This window comes from Eptatretus burgeri, chromosome 17, assembly GCF_056783735.1.
Source record: "Eptatretus burgeri isolate ZD-2024b chromosome 17, Ebu_testis_v1, whole genome shotgun sequence".
NCBI lineage: Eukaryota > Metazoa > Chordata > Myxini > Myxiniformes > Myxinidae > Eptatretus > Eptatretus burgeri.
In genome coordinates, this window is record NC_140977.1 from 31542581 (window position 1) to 31562424 (window position 19844).

A 19844-nucleotide genomic window follows, 5' to 3' on the forward strand; every position below is an offset into this window, starting at 1 on the left:
ATGAACACTAAACTAACAGCTTGGTCAATAAATAAAAATATGTGAATTTATGCTATTTCCCCAAATATTTACTAAGTCCACCATTTTGACACACTAAAGGTCATGTGATTAGCATGACCTCAGCAATTTAGCATCACGACCCTGTCCTTATGTTGTAACCCAAATATGGTAGCATTCTGACTGTTGGGTCTGGATAATAAGATTTTTAAAGGAATTAATGCAATTTTCCCAAATGTTGACCAAGTCAGCCATTTTGACACACTTCCGGTCATGTGATCGGCATGACTTCCGAAATTTCATGAAGATCCCTAACCTGACCTAATGCTGCAACCCAAATTTGGTTGCATTATGACTGGTGGATCAGGAGAAGAATTTGGAAGGAATTTGTGTGACTGCCATTTCGACACACTTCCGGTCACGTGATCAGCAAGACCTCGGCAATTTAACATCAGGACCGTGTCCTAATAGTGTAACCCCAATTTGGTAGCATTCTGACTGGTGGATCTAGAGAAGAAGATTATTGAAGGAATTTATGCGATTTTCCCCAAAATTGACAAAGTCGGCCATTTTGACATACTTCCAGTCACGTGATCGGTATGACTTCCGCAATTTAACATCCCTACCCTGGCCTAATGTTGTAACCCAAATTTTGTTGCATTCTGATTGGTGGGTCTGGAAAAGAAGATTTTAGAAGGAATTTGCGCGACCGTCATTTTGACCTACTTAAAGTCACGTGACCGGAACAAGCTTTGCAATCCCTGTTACCAGTCAGGAGAGGAAAGTTGCTGCCAAATTTCAGCCGGATCGGCCCAGCAGTTTGGCTGGAGATGTCGAAATGGGAGACAGATGGACAGATGGACAGAGAGATATTGCACAATGACAATACCTTATCTGAAATATGAATTACAGATAATAAGCTAACAACATAGGGACGAGAACACTGCCTTGTGGTACTCCAGCCTTACCAGGGAGAGGAGGATAACATCAGTGTCATGCTCATCAAACCATTGGGTAACCACACGTGCTCTGTGGATGGGAGCATTGGTTGGGGGGGGGGCAGAGAGGGGGGTATCCTCTTGCAGCCATGTTCTCCATAATTATCCGCAACCAGGCTTGTGCAACATTTTTATACATTATCCTAAGCATGCTGAGATGGTGTATGCTGAATTAACACATGGACCACACCTGTGTGGAAGCGGTTGCTTGGTGTCCCTCATTTACCCAGGTGTTTCCATTTTTTGGGCCCTACCTGTATGTATGTTTGTGTATGCATGTTTGTGTATGTCTGAAGATCATAGAAAACTAGAACGGCACTCAGTAGAGCGCATACCTCCGCCAGGCTGAACAGTTTATGTTTTGTATCTCACTGATAGGCCGGATCTGCATCCAGATCTTCACCAAGATCGAATCAATTTGTCCTTGTCACACCAAACGAGTCCACGAAGTTTCGTCCAAAACTGAGGGAGGAGATTGGTGTGCAGATGAGCTTGACGAGGAGATTGGTGAAATGCCGGCTGAGATGGGCTGGACACTTGATGGGGATGGGGGGGGGGAAGAGAGAATGCCAAAGAGAGCAGATAGCTTGAGAGAGCAAGGTTGGAGTTAATGAGGTGGACCATGGTTGAGATAGGAGGAATGTGTGAGGAGGGATATCAGCAAGGTGGGGGCTCTGTTGGAGAGTGGAGAGAGTTGGCTGAGGACAGAAGGAAGTGGAAAAGTATTGTGCTTAAGGCAGGGCAGAAGCTTGGTACATTGGACCTCACCCATTATAAAGGGAAGAGGAGGAGAAGAAGTAGATTTATCTTCCACCTGAAATCAATAAAATGAAGGGAAAATTATTATTATTTTAAAACATAATAATTTAATTATTTTTTGTGCCCCTCAAATAAGTTCTTCCCTCCTCGTCTTCCCCTACATATGCTGCCAGATCAGCCTCCATGAGCACGGGCACACATGTTCCAACAATCAGGACCACTATGTTTTAGTCAGGAGGCCCAATGCAGAATAGTGTACGACCCTGCTGATTCCGTGTTAGAATAGTGCAACAGGTGTAAATTGACTGTCCAGACACACAGAAACGTGAATCAACTTGTTGCCAACTCTGGATATGGATAGTATGGCCGCCATGACAGTTTACAAAATGGTCGCCATTAAATACACTTTTCGTCATATTTCAGCCGCAAATTGACATGAAATTACATAATTAGGGTCGATTTCCATGTTTTTGAGCATGCCTGAGCTGATGGGAGTATAGAAAAAAACATTGCTCCATCCATTTTCGAAAAATAATATGACTTGTTTTTCACTATATTATTTTTAAAGAAATGTTCAGGCTCGAATTAGAATGTCTGATTATACAAACCACAATCAATGAATTTTACAACTTTGCTATAAAATGAACCTAAACTACATAACTGTGTGTTTTTCTGTTACCCAGGACTAACTGAAAAATGAAAGCTGCAAGATTTCTCACAGGGGGTTCAAGGGATCGAGAAGAAGAAGAGCATGTAGACTGGAATAAATGCTTTATTTGCCAGGACAGTTCAAAAACTAGCAAGTCAACGCCACTTCGAAAGACTACAATCGTTGGTGTAAAAACTGTAGCTGAATGTTGCAAAGAAAGAGAGAAATATAATGACGCTAAATATGTTGACTCATTCTCAAGAATCAGAAAATATTCTGTACCGGAGCACGTCGAAAAGATTCAATGGCACAAATTCTGCTATAGTGACTTTACTCACGCACAAAAATAGACAGACTGAAGTCAAGGATTCAGCCACAATCTGTGACTTACGCAGAAGAGATACCCACAACATCAGGTTCCTCAGAGAAATACCATGTCCCAAAGTCACTAAGATCCGCGCACAGCGCTATGGATTGGTCAAAATGCGCTTTCTGCCAGACTGACATTCCTGGAAAAGCTGGTGTCCTGACAAATGTTGAATTTGATCACACATCATCCAGGATGCTTAGTTTGGCCCAATTTGACCCCACCATGCGTCACAGGTTTGCAGGTGTTTCAGACTTGATGGCAGCTGAATGTAAATATCACCTCAAGTGTTATGTTTCTTTTCGCAGAAAGTATAAAAAGGAGAGTGGAGAGAAAAACCAGTCTCCTGAAAGCATCTGTTTCAGAAATGTGATGAACCAGCTTGAGAAAGAGCTGCAGAAGGGACATGTGTTTACCCTGAAAAACATCTGGGAACACTACAGCATGCTGTTATTGAATGATTTTGGAATTGAGGCTGGAGCCTACAAAAGCTACAATTTCAAGCAGAAAGTGGAGGTTCACTTTGGTAGTGACAAGGTGACATTCGTGCAGCCATTGGATGTCACAAAACCCCTCATAGTTGCGTCCTCAACTGTGACAAAGTTTGCCATGAGAACCGCCGTGAATGATTTATCTGAAGAAGGTGAAAGTTCTGAAGAAGATGAATTGGCCCAGTGCAGTCTGCCTCATCATGAGAACGAAATCCTTAGCTGGATCTTCAGAGTGGGCATAAAGATTTACAGTGACGTAAAACACTCTCCAGGGCATAGCATTATCGGTGGACTGAACACAGAAAATGCAGAGCAAATTGTACCTGAAACCCTGTACATGCTTGTCACGCTTCTTTGTGGTGGTGACAGCACTGACAAGATGGACAATGAAGAAGCGGATGAGACAGATACCAAGAACAAAGTTCTGAGCATCTGCCAAGACATTATTCATGTGGCTTCAGGACACTGATGTCCTCATTCTCCTTGTTGCCTATCAGCCGCATCTCAGTCCCTTTCTCTGGATGAATGCAGGGACACCCAAAAAGCAACACTACATTCCCATTGACTCCATCAATATCCCAGATTCGCAGAGGGAGTCACTTCTGGCATTTCATGCAGTGACAGGTTCAGACAGCACAAGCCAGTTTGCTGGAATTGCGAAGCGCTCTGCATGGGCTGTCTTTCAAAACAACTCCCACCTGTTGAATAACCGAGGCAAAGAGGAAATTCCTGATGAGAGTGTGATTGCAGATGCTGACCCTCATGGCCAAGATAACTCAATTCAGCGAGTAAGATGTGATCTGTTTCTCAGTCTGACCAAAGCTATTGAGAATCTGCCTCCAACTCGCGATGCTCTGATTCTACACATCAAGCGAGCGCACTACCAGACTTTTGTGTGGAGAAGAGCCTTGGAATCTGAACCACATCTACCTGCACCTGAGAACTGTGGGTGGGAACAGGTCGTCAAAGATGGCAACGAGACATTTCAGCCGCGACTCATGACTGCACAGCCTATTACTGCTTACTGTGTAGAACTGACGACATGCAAATGCCGTGGGTCATGCTCAACTCGACGGTGCAAATGTTTGCGGAATGGACTGCCTTGCACGAAAGCATGTGGATGCAAAGCCCTTTGTAGGAACCCGTTCAGTGTACAAGCCGATCAATAGCTCTGAAAATTGTACTTGGGTGTTCTCACAACACTTTTCTCTTCTGCAAAGCAACGTAATTTTGTGTTAGAAAGAATCTGACAGCTGTTGAAATAACCTTTGACTGACTGTAAACCCATCTCCATCAATAGTGCTAAACATTTTCTTTTTCACATTTGTTGCTCGTATGTGCATTTTCAATTTCATCTTTAAGTTGTCAATTATGTGAAAAGTTGTGATCCAGTACAAAAATAAAGCACAAAATAGTGTTCCTCTTGTCAGATTACATAGTATTTCACAATCATGACAAATTTCTGGCTTGTACAATTTGCAGTAAGAAAAAGACTAAATCTGATGGCGGCCATTTTGATTACTGTCATGGCGGCCATAATATTCAGATGCAGACTTGGCAACAAGTGGAACTAGACTTGGTCATGCCTAGACTCTTCAAAAACACCAGTTGCACCATTCTAACATGAAATCAGCAGCGAACCTATTTTCTAGGCTAGCTACAGATTTTGGCTTCTAGACTATTTCTCCGTTTGGTGACGACGGTCTTCATCCAGCTCAGCTTGTCGTGCAACCTTTGGTCCACGCCGAGAGCTTGCAGTACAAAAGCTCAGACCAATTCTCCGGAGCAACCGAGGAAGCCAGAACATGTGAGCCACGTGTCAGTGAGCAGATACATTTCCCTTCTTACCTTTTATTTCATTGTGACGCTCTTTGTCGTTCACGTTGCCGAGGCTGCGACTTTATAAGTGAACAGATAACAATGACGTTTCCGGTGGAGGCAGGAAAGTAAGAAAAGGATGGCTGGCTGGCGTGTGTGTGTGTGTGTGTGTGTGTGTGTGTGTGTGTGTGTGTGTGTGTGTGTGTGTGTGTGTGTGTGTGTGTGTGTGTGTGTGTGTGTGTGTGTGTGTGTGTGTGTGTGAGTGAGAGTGAGACTGTGTGTGTGTGTGTGTGTGTGTGTGTGTGTGTGTGTGTGCGCGTGTGTGTGTGTGTGTGTGTGTGTGTGTGTGTGTGTGTGCGCGCGCGTGTGTGTGTGTGTGTGTGTGTGTGTGTGTGTGTGTGTGTGTGTGTGTGTGTGTGTGTGTGTGTGTGTGAGAGTGAGACTGTGTGTGTGTGTGTGTGTGCGTGTGTGCGTGTGTGAGAGTGAGACTGTGAGTGAGTGTGAGTGAGAGCGAGACTGTGTGTGTGTGTGTGTGTGTGTGTGTGTGTGTGTGTGTGTGTGTGTGTGTGTGTGTGTGTGTGAGTGAGACTGTGTGTGTATGTGTATGTGAGAGTGAGAGTGAGTGTGTGTATGTGTGTGTGTGATTGAGTGTGAGTGAGAGTAAGACTGTGTGTGTGTGTGTGTGTGTGTGTGTGTGTGTGTGTGTGTGTGTGTGTGTGTGTGTGTGTGTGTGTGTGTGTGAGAGAGTGAGACTGTGTGTGTATGTGTATGTGAGAGTGAGAGTGAGTGTGTGTATGTGTGTGTGTGATTGAGTGTGAGTGAGAGTAAGACTGTGTGTGTGTGTGTGTGTGTGTGTGTGTGTGTGTGTGTGTGTGTGTGTGTGTGTGTGTGTGTGTGTGTGTGTGTGAGAGTGAGACTGTCTCTCTATGTGTATGTGAGAGTGAGAGTGAGTGTGTGTATGTGTGTGTGTGATTGAGTGTGAGTGAGAGTAAGACTGTGTGTGTGTGTGTGTGTGTGTGTGTGTGTGTGTGTGTGTGTGTGTGTGTGTGTGTGTGTGTGTGTGTGTGTGAGTGTGTGAGTGAGAGTGTGTGTGAGTGAATGAACGAACGGTATAGTGAGCAGTGCAGTGGGCGCGGACTTGGGGTCGTGCTGGGTGGGGGAGAGGGAAAATACAGTGTTATTAGTTCAGGAAGAACGGACAGTAAAATGAAGCAGCGAGGAATTGGAAGATGGATTAAGGAGCCTTGCAGTGAAGAAAGCGACGAGTAGAAGAACTTTTGACGAAGCAACAAGTGGCGACCGAATTGCCGAAAGGTATTTGGGTGTTTCGCTTCCTTCGCTTCGTGGTGATTCGAGTTGCCATTTGATTGCTGCTGCTGCAGCTCCACGTGATCGATCGTACAAGCACGAAGGGAAAGGTCGTTGTGTTCGCGGATAAAGGATTTCCTGCGTGGAGGTTTACAGTTAAATCTCGTGTGCTCCGTTCGTCGTCGGGGTGGTCCGAGCCCCGAGGTGACTTTCGGGGTTCCCGGTCGTCACACGTCACCGTGTGGTTACAAGGGTAATCGCGACACGACCCTTCGAGTTGTCTGGTCACGAAGTTCAACCAAACTCGGTGACGCAGTTACGTAACGGTTGGTTGGACCGTTGGAGGATCCGCTCTGAGTCCGGGGGGGGGGAGGTGGTTCGAACCCCGGACGAGTCGTACAAAAGGATTTAAAACATGGTACGTGGTGCTTGGGATGATCGACGTTGGGCATTTAAAATGGGAAAAACACAAGTAAACAACCTCGGCTTGGCAACCGTGGGGCGGGCTTGGTGTGGGTCTTGTGGCCTAGTCCGCCCTGCATTGAATCGGGACCAACAAGCTCGTCTTGTCATTACCCGTTTAGTCATTTTTAATATATTGTGCTTTGTATCGATTTCGGCCTTTCTCTCAATCGTGAAGAATCACTTTTTTTTTTTTTTTTAATCCGAGCACGTGGAACTGGATCTTCAGCAAAATCGAACAAGTTCGTCCTTGTCACACACCCAACTTGTCCGCCAAGTTTCGTCCGATTCCGTCCACAACGTTTTGAGATATTCTGTCGAGAGACAGACGACAGACAAACAGGGGTGAAAACATAACCACCGCCCATCTTCAGGGGCAAAGGTAAAAACTTGTACTGATATGACATCTTAGAGCACACCGTAAGCATCGTCATAACACTAACAACAATAATCTTCAAAATATATATATATATATATATATATATATATATATATATATATATATATATATATATATATATATATAAATATATATACATATGTATGTGTTGTTTTTTTAATTTTTCTTTTGTATACCTTGTCGAGGCTCGTGTGAGATCTAACACACATCAAGGGGGCATGAGACAAGAGAGGAGGGAGTGGGAAGGACAAAACAGTGGGGAACAGAGACATTAGATCTGTGGAAGGGAGAGGGATGGGGCGGGGAACACGGGGTGTACAAGATGGACATCACAGGGACTTTCAGGAGAGAAAGCAGGGAATTTGAAGGAGGTGGGATTGGGGTGGATTAACAGAGGTAGAAAAGATCGAGGATTTAGATGGGGACGATAAGAGGTGGTGGTGAACAGCTCTTTTGAAGGCCTGGAGGGAAGAATGGGATTGAACAGAGTGAGGGAGTTTGTTCCGAAGGTGGGGAAAAAGAGGAATGAAAGAGTGAAGATGAGCAGTGATCCGTTATTTTGGTAGTTTTACCAGAAAGGGGTTGTTGGCGGACCTTGAGCGTCCTGTGGAAATATGGTGGGAACAAATCGCAGACAGAGCAGGGGGGGGGCGAAGGGGGATGAGACCAGAGAGGAGACAGTAGAAAATAGAAAGACCACTGACCTGTCTGTGGTGAGAGAGTGAGAGGCCCAAAGACTCAGCCTCATCGCAGGAGATACCAATGATCCAAAATGCCTTGGTTTCCACATCGCAAAGCCAAGAAAGGTGAGCGGCAGGAGCACCAGCCCAGAGGAGAGAGAAGCCCTCTATCAGGTCAGGTAGGTCAGGTATGGGAGCATGTGCCAGAACAGCACGTCGCTGCGTCCACTTTCCGCCGGTACTCCAGGGGCCTCCGTCTGGCCATCCCCCAGGCAGATGCCAGGCCCATCCCCATCTCCTTGAGATGATGGTCAACCTGTTGCAACCATGAGGCACGTGGTCGACCCACTGGCCTCCTCCACTCATGAGACTCCCTCGCTGAGAGAATCTGGTGAGCAGGATCAGGGTCAGGAAAACGAGCCACATGTCCATACAGCCGCAACTGACGCTCACGGACTATGCAGGTAACAAATCTCATCCGAGTCTCTCTCAGCAATCGCTCGTTGGACACAAAATCCGACCAGCGATAGCCAAGGATTCTCCGAAGAGACCTGGTACCAAAGGAATTAAGTCTCCGTCTCAGATCCTTGATCAAAGTCCAAGTCTCGCACCCATAGAGCAAGACTGGAAGTACCAAGGACCTGAAGACTCGGACTTTCGTCCTCCCGCACAGGTACCGGCAGCGCCACACCCCATGATCCAGTGAATCCATGACTCCCCAGGCCCGACCCAGACGTCTATTGACCTCTGACTCGCAGCCAGCAGAGACATGAATATCACTGCCAAGGTAAGTGAATCTCTCCACGACCTCAACATCCTCACCACAAACAGACACAGACAGGACAGCAGCATCCAAGATGTCACCGAAAGCCTGGATCTTAGTTTTGACCCAAGAAACCCGTAATCCCAACGGCTCCGACTCCTCATTCAGCACCTCGAGGGCCCCCAAGAGGATGTCTAAAGTCTCCGCAAAGATGACTGCATCATCTGTAAAGTCAAGGTCCGAGATCTTGACATTCCCAAATGACGCACAGCAACTTGATCTCTCCGACATCCTCCCTAGAATCCAGTCCATACAAGTGCTGAAAAGTGTGGGGGCAAGTACACATCCCTGACGAACTCCAGTAACAACTGGAAGTAAGTCAGAGATGGTACCACCACACTTCACAGCACTCTCAGTACCAGAGTAGAGTTCAGACATCAGATCGATCAGTTTTGGTGGCACCCCACGAAGACCAAGAATCCTCCAGAGGACATCCCGATTCACTGAATCGAACGCTTTACAGAGATCAACATAGGCTGCAAGCAGCCCCTGCCGAAACTCTCGTCTGCGTTCGGTGAGAACACGAAGTGCAAGGATACGGTCAATCGTTGACCTCTTTGGTGTAAAGCCTGACTGCTCTGGACGCTGGTGCTCAAGCAGATGGTGGCGAACCCTATCGAGAATTATCCGAGTAAAGACCTTGCCCGGCACTGAGAGCAGCGTCACCCCTCGGTAGTTGTTGCAGTCTTGGCGATCACCCTTCCCTTTCCAGAGAGGGACAACAAGGCCCCTCTTCCAGTCAGTTGGGATGATGCCTGTGTTCCAGGCAGAGCACAAAACTGCATGCAACGACACGAGTGCAGCATTTCCACCAGCCTTGAGAAGTTCGGCATGGATGCCACAGATCCCTGGAGCTTTGCCCCGTTTCAACTGGTTCACCGCAGCCCGTGTTTCCACAAGCGAAGGTGGACCACAGTTGATTCGAGGGTCAGCAACAGGGATTGTAACACCCTTGACGTCCAACTCGACAGTTGGGGGATCAGCCTGGTACAACCGCTCAAAGTAACCGGCCCAGCGGGCCTTCTCTTCAGACTCCTCTGTCAAGAGCCTACCACTCTCTGCTCGAACTGCAGTGCTCCGAGGGATGGGCTTGGATGAACGTAATGCGCGAATTCCCCTGTAAGCGGGACGAGAATCACCTGTCCACAGGTGATGCTCTACCCCCTCACAGATTCCTCGCACATAGGCCTCCTTGTCCACCATCAGTGCACGTACAGTTTTACGCCTCAGCTCCCTGAACAGCTCAGCTCTGCCATTCAGCCTGGCCCTGCGACTCTGGTCAATGGTATCCAGTGTCCCTTGAGAGACAAAATTCTTCTTTGCCCTGCGGTGAGCTCCAAGGCATCCACCGGCAACATCAAGGACGGTGGTCTTGAAGGCGCTCCACAACTCTTCAGGACCCCCCAAAGCACCCAGACCCCCCAAGTGTCCACTCAGCCTGTTCGCAAACTCCTCAGCTGCTCTCTCATCCCTGAGCTTGGCAACATCCAGCCTCGGCTGGGATGGTACCATTCTCCAGGATTTAAGGTGCAGCTTTAGAGTTGCTACAACAAGCCTGTGGTCAGTATTGAGGAACTGAGCACTCCGGTAGACCCTGCAGTTCTGGATCATCCTCCAACGACCGTCAATGAGGACATGGTCAATCTACTTTGCCACACCGCCAGCGTTGGAATACCAAGTCCAGCGATGAGCTTGTGGGCGCTGAAACCATGAACCAGCCACCCTAAGTCCATGACTTCTTGCAAAGTCAAGGAACTTAGTGCTATTCTGATTCACAGTTCCTGACCCATGGGGACCAACACACACCTCATAACCGTCCCTATCAGTTCCAGTCGATGCATTGAAATCCCCCAAGACTAGAAGTGTATCTCGTCTGGGGCACTGATCAACCACAGACTCGAGTGTGGCGTAGAATGTGTCCTTCACGGTGAGATCACTCACCTCAGTCGGAGCATAAACAGAGACCAGGGAAATGACACCTAAGGAGTGACGAATCCTTAATCTCATAATACGCTCGTTGACCGGTGTTACCTCAATTATCATTGGGGTCAGCTTATTGGACACAGCTACAGCAACTCCTTGGGTATGGTAACCATCAGAGCGACCAGACCAATAGTAGGTGTAACCACCCACCATTATCTCGCCGCAATCCGGTCTCCGAACCTCAGAGAGAGCTGCAATCCCGATGTCCAAACGCTTGAGCTCAGATGATAACAGAGACAGGTGATCATCCTCTCTTAGGGATAGGACATTCCAGGCACCCACCCGAAGGGACCGCCTCAGGTTAACCCAAGGAGACCGCAGTCTGGTGGACGACACCTCAGCACTCCATCAGGCTGCGGACGAAACCTTTGTAAGTGGTCATGAGCTTAGGTGGGCCAAGGAAGGACTTCGCACGACGGAGGATTCCCAGTCGGCGACTGGCTTTGGAGGTGAGGTTTGAAATGTGGTTTTCCCAGGAAAGGTCATGACAGATAGTGAGACCCAGAAGCTTGAAAGAAAGGACTTCTTCCAGAGGATTGTTGAGAAAGTAGATGGGGGATTCTAAATTGTCCTTTCGGAGAGACATAGGGAGAGTGTGAGATTTGTCAGAATTGAAAGACATGTTCCACGTGTTGGACCAGTTTGTAATTTTACCCAGAGCTGCAGAGAGTGAAGAGGCTGCTGCTTGACGGTCTGAGTGATGATAGATGGTACGACAGACGGTGGAGTCATCAGCCAAGAGATAAAGAGGATTTTCCAGAGAGTCGGAGAGATCATGGATGAAAACCAGAAAAAGAACATGGCCCAGAACGCTACCTTGAGGAACTCCAACCTGGACAGGAAGAGGGGATGAAAGAACTCCATTAATAGGGCCACACGTTGACTGTGACAGGAGAGGAAGTCTGCGAGCCATGAGTGAAGATGGCCTTGTATACCATAGGAAGAGAGTTGGGTGAGCAGGGCAGGGTGACAAACTGTCAAAAGCACGTGATATGTCTAGGGATATGGCTCTGATTTCCTGTCTGGCATTGAGGACCTCCATCCATTGTTGGGAGAGCAGAATCAGCATATCCAGGGTAGAGTGACCTGGTCTGAAACAAAATTGATGATCGAAAATCAAGCCATTGGAGAAGAGGATGGATTTAATGTCTGAAGTGATGATGGATTCCATAACCTTGCTGATGATTGGGAGAAGACTGACTGGTCTGTAGTTGCAGTGATCTGTTTTAGCACATTTTTTATGCGGGGCAGTAATGTTTGTGAATTTCCAAGTAGATGGCAGATGACCTTGAGCAAATGAGAGGGTGAATGGAAGAAAGAGAGAGAGAGGTTGAGCAAGAACAGAGGATCAGGCTTTTAGGACACGTGTGCTGATGCCGTCTGGACCCGTTGCAGAATCTGAGTCGAGGTTTGACAGCAAGCTCTCCACTTTGTCAGACGAAAAGGACACAGAGTCCAGGTAGAGTTGGGTGTGACTGGGTAAGGTGGGTACCGAAAGCGATTGGTTTTGGAGACAAGATTTCGATGCAAACACCGAGTTTAGGCATTCAGCCTTTTCAAGTGTGGTATCAGCAGTGCGACCATTTGAGGTAAAGGAGGGGATGGAGGGGGAACATACACCAGAAAAAGATATGATTAGACACCACCAGGATTTGGAGGAGGGAGGGAGGTTTGAGAGTTCAGACTTGAGCTCAGAAAGATGTTGTTTTCTGGCTCTCCTGAGGGTAGATACACACTTGTTCCGAGCTTTATGGAAGGAACTAAGATTGCCCTCAGTTGGGTTTGCTTTCCATGATGCAAAGGCAAGTTGTTTCAGGACTACTGCCTCGCCACAAGCTTCAGTGAACCAAGGGCGGGAGGAAGGGTAGGACAACTGAACACGAGAGGGGATAAATCTGTGCATGAGGGAGAGCAAGTTTGTTTGAAAGAATTCCCAGGATGAGTTGATGTTGGAGAAATTATCAATGGGAGACCAGTCTGTAAGTTTGATGGCTGCTTGGAGACCCTGTCAGTTGGCTTGAGTGAAATGCCAGACTCGACGGTGCTGAGGTGTTTCTGTGATAATAGACAGAGAGATGTCAACTTTGACAAGGACATGGTCAGAAGAACCGATTTGATTGGAGGAAGAGCAGCAGATATTGTCAGGGAAATTTGTCAAAATCAGATCCAGAAGAGATGGAGTACCAATGGTTGAGATCCAGGTTGGGAAGTTGACCGATTGAGTCAGTCCCAATGAGTCACAGAAAGCTTTTGCTGAGGTGTCATGACAGGTGAGAGAGGTACCCACACCTAGCAAACTGGCATGATGACAATTGAAATCACCACATAAGAGGAAGAGAGAGTTCGGATGAGAAGATAGAAGTTGGTCCATGTTTTCAAATGGTGAGGTGTAGATGGAGTCATCACTGTTTGATGGACGGTGCAGTACAAATATAAACATGAAGTGGGAGTGGGGGGGAAGCCGTAGCCAGAGGTATTCCTGGGGGTGTGGGGAGTTAGAAATAGAGTCTTTGATGAAGAGAGCAACTTTGATGATGTATGTATGTATTTATGTATGTATGTATGTCTGCTGTATTTCTATTGGTTGTACAGCAGCTGGCCTGACACCACCCACACACAATACGTGACTTTCAAAAAAAACAAAAAACGATGAGTGCTAAACGAGGCCTTTTCTGTCTATGCTGTTGAAAAAGTTCCACACATGAAATCAGAGCCATAATCCCTCGACATGTCACGTGCTTTTGACATGGTTTGTCACCCTGCCCTGCCCACAAAACTCTCTTCCTATGGTATCCAAGGCCATCTCCACTCAAGGCTCACAGACTTCCTCTCCTGTCACAGTCAAGATGTGGCCCTAAATGGAGTTCTCTCATCCCCTCTTCCTGTCCAGGCTGGAGTTGCTCAAGGCAGCGTTCCAGGCCCTGTTCTTTTTCTGGTCTTTGTCAATGTTCTCTTTGACTCTCTGGAAAATCCACTTTATCACTTTGCTGATGACTCCACCCTCTGCCGTACCATCTGTCATCCCTCAGACCGGCAAGCAGCAGCTTCTTCACTCTCTGCAGATCTGGATAAAATCACAAACTGGTCCAACACATGGAACATGTCTTTCAATATGGACAAATCTCACACTCTCACTCTGTCTCTCCGAAAGGACCATTTGGAACCCCACCCCTCATCTACTTTCTCAACAATCCTCTGGAAGAAGTCCTTTCTTTAAAGCTTCTAGGTCTCACTATCTGCCATGACCTTTCCTGGGAAAAGCACCTTTCCAACCTCGCCTCCAAAGCCAGTCGCCGACTGGGAATCCTCCATCATGCAAAATCCTTCCTCGGCACACCTGAGCTCCTGACCACAAACAAAGCTTTGTTCCACAGCCTGATTCGGTGGTCTTTCTTGTTTGTTCCACAGTTCGGTGGTCTTTCTGTCTTCTTCAGTTTCCCCTTCGGTCTTGCCGCCCTCCCTTCCCCTGCTCTGTCTGCAATATGTCCCTCCCATATTTCCGCAGGGCGCTCAAGGTACGCCAGCAACCCCCTTCTGGTAAAACTACCAAAATGACGAATCACTGCTCACCTTCACTCTTTCCTTACTCTTTTTTTTCCCACCTTTAGAATAAACTCCCACACTCTCTTCTATGCCATTCTTCCAGGCCTCTTCCAGAGTGGTACCACCTGTTCTGTTGGAGCCTTTTGCAGAACATAGGTTCTGTTGTCAGCTATTGGGGCAGAGAACGGCGGTTGTGGGTTTTTGGGGGACTATCTGCCTTTCGGGTTGCATTCCTAGGTCTGCAGTGCCGGCTAGATAGTTCGTGTTTACAAAAGCTTACCACCAGAAAGTTGGAGTCCTGAACCCAGGTGAAGCACCCTGTGAGGCTGCCTCCTCATATGCCGCATAATCTTGGGTAGTGAAAAAATTGTTTCAAGAGTGACCAAAGCACCAATTTTTTTATGAGAACCTGTGGGTGTGTGTACATATATATATATATATATATATATATATATATATATATATATATATATATATATATATATATATATATCCAGGGTGTACCAAAAAATATACAACTTTTCATCTGCAAAGAGGATGGTCATAACATATTTTTAAAAAATATATATGGCTGGATCGAAAGCTGAAAGGTTGAAATTTATTGTACCAATGTCAAAATTGCCACCAAAATTTAAATTTTGGTATAGATTCGTCGTTTTCTTTGAGACCACATGTTCGACGTAGGCTCCACGTTGTCCGATCATTGCCTGCAAACGCGTTGTCATGCTGGGTGTGCTCTGGCTTTCAAAAGGAATTAGCTACTGTGGCTAATCCAGGTTTAGAATGATTAGTCACAGGAGAAAGGAAATAGCCACATATATCATTCAAAAGTTTTTTTTAGCAATATGAAACAATAAGTTAATTTTAAGGCAGATGTGTGAGTTTGATGGGTGAGGTTGGTTGGATGAATGAGTTGGATTGTTCAGATTGGTTGGATGAGAGTTTGACGTGTGAGATTGGTTGAATAAACGACCATCAGGGGAGGTTGTGTGTGTGTGTGTGTGTGTGTGTGTGTGTGTGTGTGTGTGTGTGTGTGTGTGTGTGTGTGTGTGTGTGTGTGTGTGTGTGTGTGTGTGTGTGTGTGTGTGTGTGTGTGTGTGTGTGTGTGTGTGTGGTATGGTCGTTGTGCCTTTAGTAGGTGGTAGTGGGGGATGGGGGTGGTTGTGGACCAGGATTGGACCAACCTCATGCCAGTCAAACGCACTCATCCAACCAATCTCACCCAACAACTTCACTCATCCAACCAATCTCATACATCAAACTCACTCATCCAACCAATGTCACACATCAACTTCACTCATCCAACCAACCAAAGTCACCCATCAAACTCACTCATCCAAACAAACTCTCTCTCATCCAAACAAACTCTCTCTCATCCAAACAAACTCGTCCTGCTACAGGTACTACTACTGATTGTGTCAAAACTCACCTGGCAACCACTGACCCAACGAAGCATGTAGCGCCGAATCATGCCGAATCATTCCTGAAAAAAAATATTTTTTTTTTTCAAAAAAATTAAAATAAAATTTTGAGATGAGAATCATGGGAATCATGCATAATTTCGGTCGATTTTTTTTTTACTAGAAACTAGTTTAAAACTACTAAAATTAGTATATATAAGCTTGTACGAAATCACGCGTGATTCCCATAATCAAAACATACAAAATGGCGGCCGTCTCAACGAAGGTTGAATTCTGTGCTAAAATCACCCAAAATTCGTCTAAAACTGGTAAAAAAAAAAAAAACCCACTAAAACATGGATTAGCCACAGTGGCTAATGGGTGGTTTTAAATATTAGCCACAGGTAAGGGGGATTCACCCTGTGGCGACGTGGCGAGCGGCAGCGCACACCCAGTCATGTTCTCCATCACTTTGGGAAACGTTTCCTGAGGAATGTTCTGGATTTCTCAGTGGATGTTTTCCTTCAGAGCTGATGAAGAGTCTGAGGCCTTGGGTTTCCATAGATCCTGTCCTTGAGATACCCCCACAAGAAGAAGTCTGGAGGAGTAAGGTCAGGGGAATACGGTGGTCACTCAACGTCTTCGTAGAGGGAGATAAAGCGGCCCTCAAAATGTTGGTTGAGAAAACGCCTTGTTTCCCAGGCTGTATGGGGCGGTGCCACATCCTGCTGGAACCACTGGGTTCTCATCTGGATCAGGTTGTTTCTCCTACGGGCCTGAGTACGTAGTTCAGGCAGATAGAATTCCTGAATCATTTGGCGATAGTTCCTCTGGTTTACCGTGCAAGTGCGTCCTTGGTCATCTTCAAAGAAGTATGGACCAATTATCCCATACCAACCAACCGCCACCCACATGGTGACTGAGAACAGATCGAGGCACCAGTTCAGTTGATGCATTACCAGGATTTTCTGTTCCCCAGTACTAAACGTTTTGCTTGTTTACCTCCCCGGACAAGTCAGCATGGCATTCGTGCGTCATGTGAAGTTTTTTGAGGAAGTCTGCATCTTCCTCCAACTTTCCTGAGAACCAATTTGCAAAATCTAGTCGTTTGCGTTTCTGTTGATCAGTAAGCACCGTTTCCGTTTGAATTTTGTATGGAAAGGCATGAATGTCTTGGCGAAGGATCCTCTGAACGGTGCTCTTATGAATGTTTGTCTTGGCAGAAAGTCGTCGAATCGATTTTTTTTTTGGACTCTGAACGACCGCCTGTCTCACCATTTCCACATTTTCTTCACTACGACCTGTCCTCTTCCGACCACTGTGACCCTTGTGAAGGTCACAGATGGTTCCCACATTAGTAAACTTTGCGATGGTGCACTTTATTGTCCGAAAGTTTGGTGCATGGTGCAAGTGGATGTACCGAGATGTCTCGAGTAAAGACGTTGCACCTGTATGACACTTTTCGTCTGGTGCCAAAGTTCAGCAATTTTCGTCCGTTGTTGTACGGTCAGTGTTGGCATTTTTCTGGCACTTGCTTGGTATCAAAATAAACTTCAGGGTCTCTGCAACAAGAAATGAAGCATTAGTGACAAAATTACTGCTTTTGTAGGATCAAACGAAGCATTTTAAAAGTTGTATATTTTTTGGGGGACATCATATATATATGTATATATACATGAAAAATTCAGCCTGTATTAATGGTGTAAAATCCAAGATGGCCACCATGGACTCATCAAAATCTTTAATAGTCATATTTTCAGTACTAGACCAGATAGAAAAATGAATAAAATCCTGCATTGTCCAACCCCAACCTTCTGGCTCAGGAACAGGTGGTCAAGTTTGTTGACTTGTCGACCAAAATACCAGCATGGAGGACTGCTCTCTTGGTGTGATGTAGCAAAGTGTCCTTAGTTAGTGGGATGTTTACAAGACTCCGACTCTTTTTGGAAAATAGTTCTGTCCTTGCACCATTCACATTGACATCATTGCTGGTTTTGTCATGCATGACGATTTTCAAATGCTCCAGATGATTGAAATGCTCAGAATCTACTTTAACTTGATTAAATGGGTGATTTCGTATGAACAGAAAGGCATCTGCAACCAAAGGGTAGCTCTTTCATGCTTGACCTGCAATTTTTTTCCCTTTCCTAAGAAGGCAGATGGTGAATGCATGGAATATATGAAGTGCCTGTGATGTCCTTTTCCCCATGGTGGTTCAGATTCAAATGATACTGTCCAGACAATAGTCCTTGCCGGCACCAAATGCTACCCAGAGGTCAATTTCAGGACAAAGTTGCTGCAGATCAAAGAATTGGTCTATCAGAATGACTAGATGATCAGTATCGACAGTCCGTACCAGGATTTTCTTACACCCTTCAAGAAGTGCATGTATGATGTAGATTACCATTCTTGTATCTGCCTCACGTGTGCAATCTGGCATTTTATAGCCAGTAGTTTTTGAGACAACTTCAACACCCTTCGTGATGAAAATGGATTTAACCTCTCGCCATTGTCAATTTTCCACTGTCTGTCAGATAGGCAAATTGCTTTGATTTGTTTATAGAATCAAGCAGAAATTCTTTCCATTTCGATGCTATCTTTTTTGTTAGCTAAACATTCAATGGATGTCATTTCCTCTTTTGTGCCTTATTGATGCTTTGATACTGTGTGGCACAGACGACATCTGTTCTGCTCAGGTTCAAGTAATAGTGAGAATACATTATCTGCATAATCTCTGAAAGTAGAGCCAGTGGCAGTAGGTAGAGTGTGCTCTAATGCTGCCCCCATCAAAAATTTTGCAATCAAACATGTCAGGAATTTAATTCTGTCCACTTGTATCAAAGCATCTCACGAGGTCTGATTTAGTGCTTACCAAACAAAGTTTACCATAGTCATATAGACCAGGAGGTTATGTGTGATTGGCATGGGAGAACATGTCCGGATCACCACCTGCTTGCTGGTTACAAACAAACAAACCGACAGAAAGGGGTGAAAACATAACCTTCTTCACATTCGGTGGCGGAGGTAAATATCATGCTTCACACAGACATGACAGAAGGGACACCATGATTTTAAAATAATTTATTTATTGAACATTTGAAGTACATTTGATCCACTTTAATACATACAAGAGTATTTGGTGGACTTGCCATTTGCAGATTTCAACGCTTTTACTCTTTCAGGCATAGAACTAATGAGTTGTGAAATTTTCTCTTGTGGGATTTATGCCCAGGCTTTCCCACAAAAGGTTTAGCAATTCTGTCCGTGATGTTTTCCTGGAATTTTTCCGCACAGCTCGATCCAATATGGCCCAGAGGTGTTCAATGGGATTCAGGTCAGGAGACTGACTTGGCCATGGAAGTCGCTTGATCTCATTTCTGTCCTGCCATTCTTTGGTATTTTTTGCAGTGTGGCATGGAACTCCATCTTCCATGAACAGAGTGTTGTTTTTGACCATCTGACCAGTGGAGAAGACAGAGAGACTTCCATCCTCAAGGATAGAAATGTATATTGTAGGGTTGATGTTTCCAACACACTCCACAAGGTCTGACCGACCAGTGCTCCAGATTGCTCCCCACACCATCACTGAAAAACCACCGTGTTTGACAGTTGAGTGCAATTGGTTCAAAGAAAACTCTTGATTGGGAAGTTTCCAGACCCATACGTGTCCACTGTCAGAAAACTGAGTAAATTGGGACTCGTCTGAAAAAATGACAGTTTGCCAAAACTCCAAGGGTCTGGTGGCCATCTCGTCTGCCCAATTCTTTCTCCTTTGAATGTTGGCCGGTCGAAGAAGAGGTTTTCTCATAGCTGCTCTCCCATAGTAGCCCAGTTGATGAAGGTACCGCATGGCAGTTCTTGAGATAACTTGGACCTGCAATGCAATACCTTGCAACGGGGAGTTTTCTCAATGGACTGCTTGACAGCTGGAAGACACCTTTCTCAGGGCCCAGATCAATCAAAACAGGAAGCTGTGGATTCCTTGCCTTCGCTGGTGAATTGAACGATCACGCTATTGACCGTAGAAAGTGGAATGCCAATGTTCTGAGATATCTGATGCTGACTGACTCCACCTTCCGAATGGCCAATAATTCGTCCTCTTTGAAAATTGGAAAGTTTGTGTGCTCTCTGGGTTTGAGGCATAGTTAATTGTCATATCAGACCCA

The 19844-nt window shown here is 45.9% G+C and overlaps 1 protein-coding gene and 1 long non-coding RNA gene across 11 annotated transcripts in view; one reads left to right on the forward strand and one right to left on the reverse strand.

Moving 5' to 3' along the window:
• Nucleotides 1-332: 332 nt before the first annotated feature.
• LOC147009696 (uncharacterized) lies at nt 333-5401 on the reverse strand. Its single transcript, XR_015052915.1, has 2 exons — nt 5110-5401; nt 333-1809 (listed from the first exon to the last, which is right to left on the reverse strand). It is a non-coding gene; the product is annotated as an uncharacterized LOC147009696 (long non-coding RNA).
• LOC147009697 (beta-galactoside alpha-2,6-sialyltransferase 2-like) overlaps nt 4808-19844 on the forward strand; it is a 109318-nt gene continuing 94281 nt past the window's right edge. For 3 of the 10 annotated variants that reach the window (XM_085862300.1, XM_085862305.1, XM_085862308.1), the window contains exon 1: nt 6614-6805. Coding sequence is in view for 1 of the 10 variants with exons in the window: in XM_085862306.1 (XP_085718432.1) it covers nt 5067-5068 (2 nt within the window). In the remaining 9 variants the exon portion in view is untranslated. Of the gene's footprint in view, nt 5080-6253; nt 6394-6613; nt 6806-7057; nt 7232-19844 lie in introns of those variants that run through there. The other 7 variants (XM_085862301.1, XM_085862309.1, XM_085862299.1 and 4 more) reach the window with 5 other exon arrangements.